The sequence below is a fragment of the Pempheris klunzingeri genome, chromosome 20, assembly GCF_042242105.1.
Source record: "Pempheris klunzingeri isolate RE-2024b chromosome 20, fPemKlu1.hap1, whole genome shotgun sequence".
NCBI classification, from domain to species: domain Eukaryota; kingdom Metazoa; phylum Chordata; class Actinopteri; order Acropomatiformes; family Pempheridae; genus Pempheris; species Pempheris klunzingeri.
In genome coordinates, this window is record NC_092031.1 from 4,436,752 (window position 1) to 4,450,109 (window position 13,358).

A 13,358-nucleotide genomic window follows, 5' to 3' on the forward strand; every position below is an offset into this window, starting at 1 on the left:
GTGATACTGCAGAGAGATTTTAGAACATTTAGCAATGCAACTATTTAAGGATAACATATGATGTAAATGTGGCATAACAAAGACTCACCTGTAGGGAGAGAAAAAAAACACCTGTGAATAGTCTGATGTCAGAGGATCCTCATGACTCTTTACCAGCACCAGCGATCTACGACTAACACTACGCCAGCATTTTATACCGTCACAGGTGAAGCTAATCAACTTTCCCCCATTCTCCCATCTCCACCTCTCCCCTTGGCAGGATTGGTTTAAGAGCTCCATTGTGGGGCTGCTCACAAAAGCTCTCAGTGCTGCTCAGACATTGACTTTCAAATGACCATCGTCTCAAAGGATTAGTGCTCAAGGTGCTCAGGTCATCTTTTCTAGAGATGGGCATGCAGGAGCATCGATATATACAGTGAATGCCAAACATTTATGACTCATAGGAGGGAAATTAATGTATTTTATGTGTAATTAGTTTCATCATTGTGGCAGAGGAAGACAAGCATGCATAACCTGAACCTCAGTATCACAGACTAAAGTTGTGTAACATGACTAACTTTGCCAAAACAAGCGAGGAAAGAGACTCAAATACATTAGTAGCCTCTAATGTCTCCCATTTTTCAAGACTTTATATATGTGTCTCAACCTGGACCAGTGTTAAAATACTGTATTGCTATTTCTTATCCTTTATTTAAAGCAGATATTTAAGGTTTAGGGATAGATACCACAAGCAAAGTTTAAAAATGACTAATCTCCTGGCTGAGAGCACTAACTCACACATAACATCACTCAAAGAGGCAAATTATGATTTCTGCACAATGTTTTTTTGTAAGATTTTAAGAAACAATATCTAAAATGTTCATGAGTGAGCTTTAGAGGTGACGATCGGTGGATTTTGTTACCTTTAGACAGAGCCACGCTAGCTGTTTCCCCCTTCAGTCTTTATGCTAAGCTAAGCTAGCTTGTGAACCCATGTATATGACAGACAGATATGAGAGAGGCAGCCTTCTCATTCAACTTTCCTTTAAGCACCAAATCTCTTGAGACACATTATCTCTTTTAGATGACACGTTTAAAAAAAGCCAATTTCCGTGGACAGAAGTGGAGGCAGACAGAGAAACAGGCAGCCCTGTTCCTTCTCTTTGTCCTATTGACCAAAGAGGACAAAATGCTCAGGAACATAATACCATTTAAGAAGCTAAATACTGCAAACAGACATGTATGGATACCTTCAAAATGTGATGGCGGCTCAGATAAGAGCTGGCATACACTGGTAACTAGTGTTCTAAAGTGGGGATGATAGGCCTGTGTTTTGCAGCATTCAGTAATATAAGGTTTCTCACAATCTTGTGCCATTAGATATCGCTTTTGTCTGGGCAGTCTTTCTCTCATATGTGTGTGAAACGTGTTCTCATTGGCCTGTTTACATCATTTTTATTGGTGTATATCAAGCTGCCTAACGCCTCTGTAGCTTTAGCTTTGATGCAGTGTGTGTGTGTTTAATTCTTGTGTCTCCTCAGCTGACGGTTTGTCGCATTTTTCAGTTCTTCGTCAAATTTCTTAGGAAATTAAAATGGCTGGGAAGATGGCGTTGAAGTTGAAGGGATGAAGGAATGAAGGGAAAGGCACAGCATCTCCACTCCACCAATAAAGTTAAAAATCTTTTTTTTGTTTTTTAACATGCAGTTCCATTCTCACAATCAAAAACCTCCTTGCAAGGACTTAATGATGAGAGCTGTAAAACGATACCAAAGAGGTTAGACACTAATGTCCTTCACAGAACAATTCAAGTCACCCAGCAATTGAAGGGGCAAACTGCAGACGATTAGCATCTGAATGGAGCGACTGGGGAATTTGTAAGGGGTAGTCCGAGGAAGATACCGATCTAAGAATGGGTCAGGGGACAGCTAGCGTTACAGCATCTGGTGATGCTAACAATCGAGAGCCGTGAGGTTCCACCTTGTTATGTAACTGCAGACTGCGATCCAAGAAACGTGCTTGTGGATACAGACGCTGTGTGCATGTGTCTGTGTGGTCCACGTTGAGCTTTAAAGCGATACTGCACTGCACTTTCAGTAGGACTTCATTCTCGTGATATTATGGCTGTTTTCTTAAAGTCATGACTTGATAACATTTCTTATCCTTTAATGACGAAAGGAACCTTTTCTTATTTTTTAAGCAGAGTATCATTTAAAGGAGATTTTGGCATGAAGGGAAGATTAGTCGTCGGTGTAATATTGGGTTAAAGTCACACTCCACCCATTCTTCTTTTTATGTTCATACACCCACTGTAGTCGGTGGAAAAAGTGCTTTACCTTTGAGTTTCCTGAGTGTATCATCATTACAAAGTTATGCAACATCCCCTGTATGTTCACCACAAGAGAGCAGCAAAACCTTTTCTTCTTACACACATATACATACATCTTGGTTATGTGTAGGCACTAAGATTTCAACCGTGCTTCTCCTTTCACTGATTCTGCTTACCGATCCGGTACTTGTATGATGCACTTATCAGTTCTTTTTGTTACAAGAGAAAAAAAACTAAACAAATTAAGAGCAGAATTAACATTGTGTTATTTTTCTCATATGAACTGTATAGAAAATATCATTCTTGAGTAGCAACTGCAATGCTGAAGGGTTACTGTGAGTCATGTTTATGTGATTTAGTTAACTCTGTGTGGCTCTAGTCTGCTAGCATACACAACATACCTGAGGTGGATGGGGCCACAAAAGATGACCTTACGAGCTAGATAGTCGAAAACTGGGCATTTCTCCACCTGTATATGATTCACTGCAGCGTTTGCACAGCTTTTTAAGAGTTAAATTAGGTCAGGTACCTAATCAGAAAATGTCCATATTCTCAAAGACCTTATCGTCACATTTAAATTGTTACTATAAATGCACCACAGCAGTTGATCTTTATTAGGATGACAGGATCATTTCATTTCAAATAGTAAAAGATTTTTAAATTTTACATGAAGAAACATCAGATTATGTTGAACTTCAAGAACTTTTCAAGGACTATACTCAAATCAGAGCCTTTTAAAGCCACAAACCTTCAAAACCTGGCTGTTAAAATGAAGCTTTGTACAAACCCTGCTGCTGTTTTCCAAAGACTTACATGCAAAAGACTTGTTGCTCTTGTGAGCACTGTTAGCATTGTCTCTAGTCGAGTTTAGCCGGACTTTTGAGCGTTGAGTTATTTCCTCCACTGTTACCAAGGACGAGATCTGTGTGTGTGTGTGTGTGTGTGTGTGTGTGTGAGAGAGAGAGAGAGAGAGAGAGAGAGAGAGGCATTGACAGAGCTGCCTCCCGCCCCTCGCACATATGACAGGCTCAGAGAGAGTGAGAAATCGATTGGTAATAGAGAAAATGTATCATAGGTGAGTTTCTTAATCTTATTGAAAATTAGAAACCGGTTCGGTGAGATAAAAGGTGCAAGATAAGGTCTCTGTTGCCTAAATAAGTAGGAAATATATTTTCTTTATTTCTCCAGAACCGCTAACATCAGAGCTTTTAAATATGACAGTCTTTAATAATTCAGCCCCATTTAATACCAGATTTAGGTATCCTTTCCTTTCCATATGTGCATTTATCATTGATCCCAGCAGCTTTGAAATGTGAATGTCTTTTTATTCATTAAATTGAAGGGGATTAGACATTTATAGATATAATCGATGATAATTAAATGCATGAGGAAGACACTGTATGAGACATAATGGCATTGTTTAGCTACATACAGTAGTGCTTTAGTCAAGATTTACACAGTGAAATAAAAAAGAATCCTCGCTGTAAGACTCTAATAAGAACATGTAGTAATACAGCATAATTGGAAATACATACATTTTTCTATACAGTCATGTACAACATATTTACATAATAAATAGCTTTAGTGTTGAGGCTGGATTCAGTGTTTGGGTACTTGGCAGGTCCAACTTGTTCGTTCTGGCTGGTAAATAAAATCTCTCCTAAAAGACAAACAGAGTGATGTTAGAGCACGTAAACCTGCCATTTATTAGCAAAACTGACAAAGACCGAAAACTTTTTGTAGAATAATTTAAGAACATTTTACAGAGATCCTACAGAGTCTATGAGTGAATACAAGTTTTCTATGTGTTATTTCAGTTTGACTAAACAGAACAGCAATTAACTCTTAACCCTTTCTGGTTTGTTAGCTTGTATATTAATAAATCAACATAGTTAAATGTTTTATACAAGCAGGAAATGATACAATTCATGTGCCGAAGCGTGTCAAATAAAAGTGTAACTTCCAATTAAACTTCACAAATGGACATCAAAATGTTTTTCCAATGACTTAATTACTATTTTCTGGTTCTCTGAGCTGTCCCTGAACCTGTTTTTACGACATCCATAATTTGTTTTAATTTTCTCCAGCTGTGTGTAGCCCGTATGAACACACTTCAGACTCAAAACCTGGCAATGCTGCAGTCACATGGATTCAGGCAGACAGACAGACGGACAGACAACATCAGAAAAGCAAAGAGTCCAACAGAAGGACAGCAAAACACAACACACATGATAGCATGTTGCCATGGTGATCTCATATTGTTTGCAAGAAATTGAGTAAATTATATTAGATAAGATTATTATATAATACAGCATCGTTCCAGTGGAACTCTGGACAGCCGCTGTTACTGTTGCCTGAATCCATGTGATTGCTGCATGAGATTCAGTATAATGTAGAATGGATTTGGGTTTTAAATTTACAGTTGTACAATTGCTGTACAACCATGTGACAAACAGAGACCCTGGAGCTTTGGTGGGGGGGGGCATTGGTTTGTAGGTGATTCAGACTGGGCTTGTGGTACTTTGAGTTGATCATTTTAGATGAAAACCTCGTTTGCTGTACTTACTCTCTCTGGTGTGATGCAGTGTTTTCACGACACAGTAGCCCCTCATCACACGGACAGATCTGGTTTATGCTGAATGCCAGGCCGCCGTCAGGAACATAGCAGCTCTCACCACGGATCAGGCGTCTCTTGCACACCTGTTCACCGTGGTGTCGAGCGCAGCACATGGATGCCCCACAGTCCCTGTCAACTTTGCATCTGGCACCTGGACGACAAGAGCATGTGTTATGTCAAGTCTTGTCGAAGTGAATCTCCAAACTGACAGAGACATTCTAGTGTTTTTTTAATTGAATTTTAACGTGTTTGCTGTCGCACCCTTACCCTCTTGTCCGTTGGGGATGCTGCGGTGGCACTTCCCAAACATGCAGCTGAGTCCACGGACACACTGGGCATCCCTCCGACAGTAGTGACCCTCCCCTCGTAGAGGAACACAAAGACCAAAGTGTCGATCACAGGAGAATCCCCGCCCACAGGCCCTGTCATGGTCGCACACCGCCTGGAGAGAAAGAGTGGGAAATATTAAAAGTTTAAAGTTAAGAGCTGCACGTTGGACATTATGGAGTTATGATATATTATATATATATATATATTATATTATAAACCCATAATAAAGTTTCCAGTATCTCACCGTGGTTGCTTTGACCGCTGAAGCGCTCTCTCTAAGTGTCTTTGCTCCTTCTTTGGGAGGGCTGTGAGGCATGTTGAGCATCCAGGCCCATATACTGGCTTCAGCCCAAGTGGAGAAGCAGAGGCAGAGGCAGAGCATCCACAGATTCCCAAACATTTCCACCAATCACAACAAAATAAAACAAAACAAAAAATAAAACAAATAAGAGCAAGTGAGTCTGAAAACTAACTCAGGTCAGGGTGACTCACAGTGAAGAAAAAAACACTTGTCTATGACTCCATTCGAAATAAAAATCCAACGCTTAAAAGTCCCAGTAAATGTGTAGAGAGTCAGGACTGCAGGGATCCATGTGGTGATAGTGGCTGCCCCCTCTTTCAGCATGACTTTTATAGGTCACCAGGGCTTGACAAAAAAAACCCAGGCTGTTTGTCCAAGCAACGGGGTAGGAGGAGACAATTAGTTGTTAATGGATTAACTAAATTGCCTGGGTGACCCCCTGCAGCCAGAAAATAGTAGCAAAATGACCAGTCGTGGAGCAGAGAGAAAGAAGGGAGATGGGGCCGGGATGGATGGACGTGATGGGCTGACGACGGCTTCACACAATAGAGCCGAGGCGAGCACCACCTCCGTGTGGTTATCTCTGCCAGACAAACAAACGAGGAGGACAAAGGCAGACAAATGCATGACATGTTTCACTGCTCACTGAGTGACAGGTAAAGCCTCTGTGGATCCAGGCCCCCAAACACTGGGCAAACACTCCTGGCCCCGACCTCGACTGCCCCGTTGCCCCCTACCCTATCCCACTTCAGACCCCATGCTGACAGTAATTTGCAGAAGTGCACCCTGCAGACGACCCCATGATCTCATTAAATGTAATTACCATCAGCCATTAGTTCTCGGGGGGGAGAAGGGGGGTGAGTGGAGGGGAGACAAGTTGCTTGGGGCAAACAAATATTCATTTTTGCAAATCTGCAAAAACTTGATGTCCTGACGAAAATGTAATTTTCAAATTTCAGATTTTTGCATCTTAAGATTGGGTGATTGATCGAAAAGCTTTGTTCACATACAGATCTGTATAGCCTGAAAATAACCCAAAGAAACAGAAAAAAACCATCCTGCTTACGTGAACCGCTTCAGACATACTGTGATGGAGTAAAAGGGAAAGTCGTGTCTCATCTTGTAAGGTTGGCAGTAGCATGATTGTCTTTCATTCATGAGGGGTTTCTTTTTTAATGTGTATAACCGTCTTTCTGTCTGTATTTCATCTGCTATGTCATTCAGCTTGTTCTCACAACAAGTATCTGTGATCCTTCACAGCTGTGCTTTTACCTGAAAAGTGGGCGGTGAAGAGAGAAGAATTCAAAAGGCTCATCAGACACCCAAACGCAGCACAGACAGAACAGAGTGCGGCAGGATTTTAGTCTGGTAAGTTGATTCTTTTCACACAGAGAAAAATCCAAATGCTAAGCGAGTTACGTGGACCACAGTTCATTTTACAGCTAGCCTCTAAAACTGGAAACGGTTAGCATGATCTTCCTCATCCCACAATACGAAGCACATATAGCTACGGGAGCCGTTGAGCTAAAACATGCTGAGTGCACCTGGTTAGTTGGGTTAGTTTGCCAGTTCCCACCACAAACCAACCATCTGAGAGTTTGTTTGGACCGGACCTAGACCGCCTCCTCTAAAGGGTCTCTGTGCGGTTGTTTTGGTCCACATCCGAGTACGATTACAGTGTTCACACCTGCCCAAACAGAGTCCAGTTTAACCAGACTAAAAAGCACCCTAAGATTGGGCACATGCTACTAGGGGTGGGTTACGGTTTTTTGAATATTCAAATAGTCATTAAACTGCAAAAAAAATCAAGTTGTTTGTCTGACCATCGTCTTGTCACACAACCACGGCCTCCGCTCTGCTGCACTGTCTCTCTCACTGCTGAAGTCATTAGTCGTGGCAGGATGATCATAGTTGCACAGCTGAATTTTCCCTTTAACTATACAAGGACATTCTCACATAAGTCAGGTCGCAAAAATTTGTTCACTTTTTGTTTATTGGTTCCTTTTTAAATGGCATCTTTAAATGAGCTCATTTTCATTAATCATTTCCGAAAACATCTGTCCTGAACACTTTTCCTCTACAAGTCAGAACACCTCTGGGTCACGGTGAGAATTCACGGCCAGTTCACACTGAATTCCTGCTCTGACACTCTGAAATATGGGCGCAGGTCTGTTTTGGTTACTTGGTACTAAAGTGAGAACCTGCAAATCCTCTTTCTGGAAATCAGAGCAGTTTATATTTCAGCTTTTCCCGAGCTATGGAGCCTTCCTATGAAGTACTGATTCATGCAGGACTACAATTTGCTATTTCCTATTTTGGTATGATACACAATTTCCAGAACAAAACGTTTGATGGCGGTTAGACAAAGCCCCTGTCAAAACTAAAAAACAGCTGTAGAAAGAAACACACATGCTTTCACTGACCAAGTAGTTTTGTCTCGAAGGCTCTGTGAGCTACACGACATTTAGTCTCCCTCAGGTGGGATCAGAGGCCTCTGGGCTACCATCAGAGCTGGTACCTTGCTATCTGGTACTTATAAATTCATGGTGATCGAGTCTTAAGATTAAGACTAAAACAGTACAATGTAGACGGATTGTATTGCTGGTAATCATATCTACTGTGTGTCTGATTATCTTTACTCAGCATTAGCATCCACTGTTCCATTAGCATTCAGTATTTTCATTCAGACTTGGATGCCTGGATAATTGTTAGTAATTTACATATTCTTAGTGGCAGACAGCACAGATTGGTTACGTAGATATCTCAGCTCCAGGTATTTAAGTCCTTATCAAAATAGGCTCGCACAGACTAATGACGTAATGGGGGGTCAATTAGTGGACACAATAGCAGCAACTGGATCAATTAGCAATATGTAAATAAGTACTGTATCGTGGTTGTGCAACCATCTCAGCAGTCTGATGTCTATTGTACTGTAAGGGATGAATTAATGAAAGAAGAGAAACTACAGGGATCCAATTTATCTTTTCTTACTCACAGTGATTTATGAGTCTCAGTGTTTACAGATTTATCATCAGTCAGCTGAACAATTGAAGCAAGTCACTTGTAAGTAAATTCTACTTCCTTCCTAATGAGGATTTTTTTCCCAGCAGTGTTTGGCAGCACAAGAATTGGAGCACAAACTACAGCTTAAACTCTCTTTATCACGCTCCTCCAAACACGTATTCCTGTTTTACATCTGTACTTACAGTAAGACACCTCCCCCTTTTCTTTACCCAGTGCCAACAGCAGATAACTGTCTCCAAACACTCCTTAACATGCTCCCCCAGTGTTAATGACTCTGCTAATGACGTTCGTAATGAATGTGCTCACTGACACAATCAACATTGCTGTGGGTCTTGCAATTATAGACTAACAAAAACAACGGGCAGGGTGATGTGTGGCCATTGTAATGGACCTTTACCCCCCACGGGGAGCTCTGAATGGTGGAGGGCATGAGGAGTCTGCCCTCCCATCACCAAAAAAGAAAAAAACATGTTCAGTGCAGGAATGGAGGACCGATCGGGAATGAGCGCCACAGAGTGAATGTGTATTCAGGGCACTGGACAACAATTTAGGATGTAATACATGTGTAATATGCGGTTAGTTTAGTGTGTTCGCATCCTAAAGTCTGTTCATTAGCACACAGTTAAACCCAAAGCATAGCTGGGGCTGAGGAGAATGTCGAAAATCGAAAATGTATTAATTGTGCTGCACCAAAAATCAGGGGATCATCAAAATGATCACAGTTCATCCTGAGGGGGACATGAACGCCTCAACCAAATTTCATGTCAATCCGCCCGGTAAATGTTGAGACATTTCACCCTGGGCCAAAGTTGTGGCCGACCATCTGGTGTACCCACCAACAGAAATGACCTCATAGCCACACCCATAGGCGCCTGAGCAATGGAGCAGCTGCACCCCTACTTTTAGATGAGGGGGAGCAAGCGTGTGTTTTTGCACCCCCACTTTTTGATCAGATAACTTTGCTATTTTTTTAAAAAATTGAGCTAGTTTGGATCAAAATTAGTTCTATCTGGCTGTATCACTGTAGTATGTGAATTTAAAAATAACATTTTCCGTCCTGACCGAAGCTCCAAACTCCTGGAGAATCAGGTGGGGACATCTGGGCTCATCCTCTCACACATGTAGCACATAACCACACAGTCCATGCACACAACAGGAGATTGTCTGTCAGACTGTTATCACCTACTGAAGTATTCCGTTTGGTTTGGCCGAGGGCTGCAGGAGGCGGGACATGAGGCTAAAGTAAGCTGTGTTGTAATTCAGTGTTTTTGAACATTTAACAGAAACAAAACAGCTTTTATTTGACAAGAAATCACAGAAAGTCCTCCCATGAGCTCTTGCTTCACAGCGGCCCAGTCAGGAGTAACAGCTACACTGCGGTGGTCCAAAGAAAACTACAAAACATACACCAACTGTGCCCTGAATATCTGTGTGGGTGGTTTTCTGTCACTGAGCATGAAGAAGTTTACCTTCAGAGTTTTCTGCTGTAAAGACTTCAGGAACGACGTAATTCATAGTCCGACAAAGTCATTTCATGAGATGAGGCCCCGGTGGTTTAATGGGTCAAAAGCAGAACTTTTACCAGATACACTGGGGCTCGAGTCCCACGTTGATGTTAAGAGGCAATGCTGATATTTTATTCATATATGCACACAGACCGTGAGTATGAGGGGTTAGGATTTGCCTGGTATTCTTTAGAGAGTTGAGAGTTGAAAAATGTCCAGATGAGTTAAGTAGCTTCGCAATTTGTCTTTGCAAACTATGAAATATATGTATTTCATACAGACTCAGTCGATCACTGCAGAAACTAGAACAGAACATAATGAAAGTGTTTTATCGTGCAACATAAACTGAGCTTTATACTGAAAGAGCAGATGTATTGGTCATGATTAAGGCTCTGTATTGATAGAAATGACACTTTCTCCCCTTGCCCGTCACTCATCATGCACCCCCGCTTTTAACCATAACTAGGCGCCCATGGAGAAGCACGTCATGATGCATTTACCAAATGTAAAGTTCAACCATCCAGCAGGCGGCTCAGACAGAGTGTACTCGCCCCTTAGTGCACCTGGCAATGTGAATGTCCAAGAGCGAGCACACAGTGTTCTAACATTTAATCTAAAGTGAAGTCACGTTTTAAAACAAGGTGGTAGAAATGCCTCAGAGCTGTTTCTCAGTGTTACCAGGCAGACATTACTCACCTTCCACAGACTCCACTTCTTGTGGAGTGAAGTGAAGTGAAGTGAGGGGTGAAATGAAACCAGTAAATGTTAACGCAAACACAACTTTGCAATTACAAGTTGAATTTTATACTATTATAAAGTCTGACTGTATGCTCACATTTGAATTTAAAGTATTGAGAAGCTGGCCTGTCTTAATAGTAGCTCTAACAGAAAGAAAATAGACAGAATTGCATCTAGAAAATCTTGTAGTTTAAAGAAATCTGAATATTCTTGGACTTTCCATTCACACGAGTCTCCTTGCATTCCCATAATTAACATTTTCTATATAAAGTAAGTAAGAAAATGTGTAAATCTTGGTTACTTCTCTTGGTTACTTTGCCGTCACAGTCCGCTCCCATATCCCATCTGTCTGGAATGGTGAAGTAATGTCTCCTCTTGTCATTAACTGTGTATTATCTTAAAAGTGAGGCATCTTTATTGTTGGTGAGACAGATGTTAACGCAGGTTAACTTAATGACACCCATGTTCACGATCAATCATTGTTGCTTTAGAGACCTCAAGATCTGGCAGAGCCAAATGTGGTAAAAGGGTTTCAATGCAGGCACAAACTGTGAAAACGTAAAAGGATGAATCACATCAAGGTCTTGAACTTAATTCATTTTGGATTGGATGAGTACACTGTGTGCCTAGCCCAAACATTCACCAGAAAACCTCTACACGTAATGGTCTCTGACTCATAACCAACTCCACATCTGTCCTTTGTGATTATTTAGAGATGGTGGCAGTAATCCTTTAAAGACATGTTTTGACATGGATTTATCGTGCTAGAATTAATAATATAATAATAAGATAATATTGTTCATTGTTCTGGGTCCATAGACAAAAAAAAAAACAAACACTTACCTCATCATTAAATGTAACCTCAAATAAATCAAACATGTCGTCAGATGTTTGAACTCCTTTTGTGCTAAGGTTTAAATAATGTTCACTATAAGCTGTTTCCAATTGGAACAAGACAGAAGAGTGCGACTCCCTCCATAATAAGAAACAGCCCTGCGTCTTCTTTGTGCCAGGTTTATATAAAAAAAAGAAAAATAAAAACATAAAAAAGTAGAGGGCAAGAGGAGACTCTGGAGCAAGGGTCACTGGTAGACAACACTCACTAATGAGGTAATTTCCCCAAATCAAAATCAGAAAAAAACAAGCCTGTTGAGTATGCACCATCTGAGTAGAAAACATGTTTTTTGGCAGAATATAGGGGGATTATTTTCCTCCTTTTCCCCCCTGTCAGCCTTTCTTCCTTCTCATCATGTTTCTTGTGCAACTGGGGAACCCCCTGGTACTCATAATGGTCCTGGATGTTTGTTGTGGATGTTGCCTTTTGACAGTAAAACCCCTACAGAATTAGTGTTCTCCCTATCTTTTTTTATTTAATTTGACCTTATTTTTCCAGTTTTTAATCAGCGATGGCAAATTGGGTAATCAGCTTTGTATTTCTTCTATTGGGTGACAAATTAAAGGGCTGGCCAAGATGAGTTGTCCCACCGGGAAGGTCCACAGAAGCGCCACGGCATGTTTCTGCTCCACTAAAGACATTCATCTGGTCTATTTTTGACGGAAGCTGCGGACTGGCCGAGTCAAACAATACAGAACGGATGAGACAGACAGGAAGTCAGGCACAGAAATGGCATAGAGAATCGAATTTTCAAAATAAAACACCCCATGCAGCCCTCCAATCATGTAGCCTAACAGTAAATTAATACTCTTTTATAACCAGTGGCACCAGTCCAGATGTCAACCAGATGTCAGAGGGTTTCTTTTAACACCATGGACGATGAGAGGTTCATCTTGGAAGTTGAGAAACACTTTCACATATTTCACTCACACATTACTGTATCATTATTATATCATGACCAGAGTTGTGCTGTCTGCTGTCAAAGTGTCTGTCCGTCTGACTGAAATAGATGCTGACACATACTCTTAGTTATTAAGAACTAATTAGAAAATATCCCATGCAATAAGTCACACGGTAATTCTCTTTCTGTGGTTCTTTCCTTAGCTCCCATATGATTATTTTTTCACAGTCTGAGTTTCACGCACCAGTACAGAGTCAGGAGGAAGTTCTGAGATTTGGCAGCTGATGGAAGTTGTAATAAAATCAGTGAATGTAGTTTTAATGAACTTCTCACACCAATTGGCAAACTAAATAGTCTGCAAAGTAAGGGGTGGGAAAAGTCAAGCCGTTTGGAACAATTTTAATGGTCTCATAAAAACTGTTTCGCACTCTGAAGTCATTGTTTGTGTTTTGAAACACAGGAAAACAAACGTTATGCACGTTTATGAGGAATCACAAGACAGAATGAGAGGACTGGACGGCCAGAGTGTGGTGGATTTATATCCAATCAGACTCAGCAGATTATCTCCATCAGTTTTTTATTTATCATATTTGTCAAATCTCCAACTTTGTTTCACTGTCAAGTGAAACTCACGTGACCTAACAATCACTTATTAACTTATTACATTGCAGTTTTCTTTATTTAGATTCACTTAACAGAATCACACACCCAAGCTTTTTCAGATTGTACTTCATGGTAA

General features: G+C 40.9%; 1 protein-coding gene across 1 annotated transcript; it reads right to left on the minus strand.

Moving 5' to 3' along the window:
* Positions 1 to 4,870: 4,870 nt before the first annotated feature.
* On the minus strand, positions 4,871 to 5,655 carry LOC139219437 (dickkopf-related protein 3-like). The gene is made up of 3 exons (XM_070851284.1): positions 5,500 to 5,655; positions 5,193 to 5,367; positions 4,871 to 5,076 (listed from the first exon to the last, which is right to left on the minus strand). Exons 1-3 carry the CDS (start codon positions 5,653 to 5,655, stop codon positions 4,871 to 4,873), a joined length of 537 nt encoding a protein of 178 aa, XP_070707385.1.
* Positions 5,656 to 13,358: the final 7,703 nt, after the last annotated feature.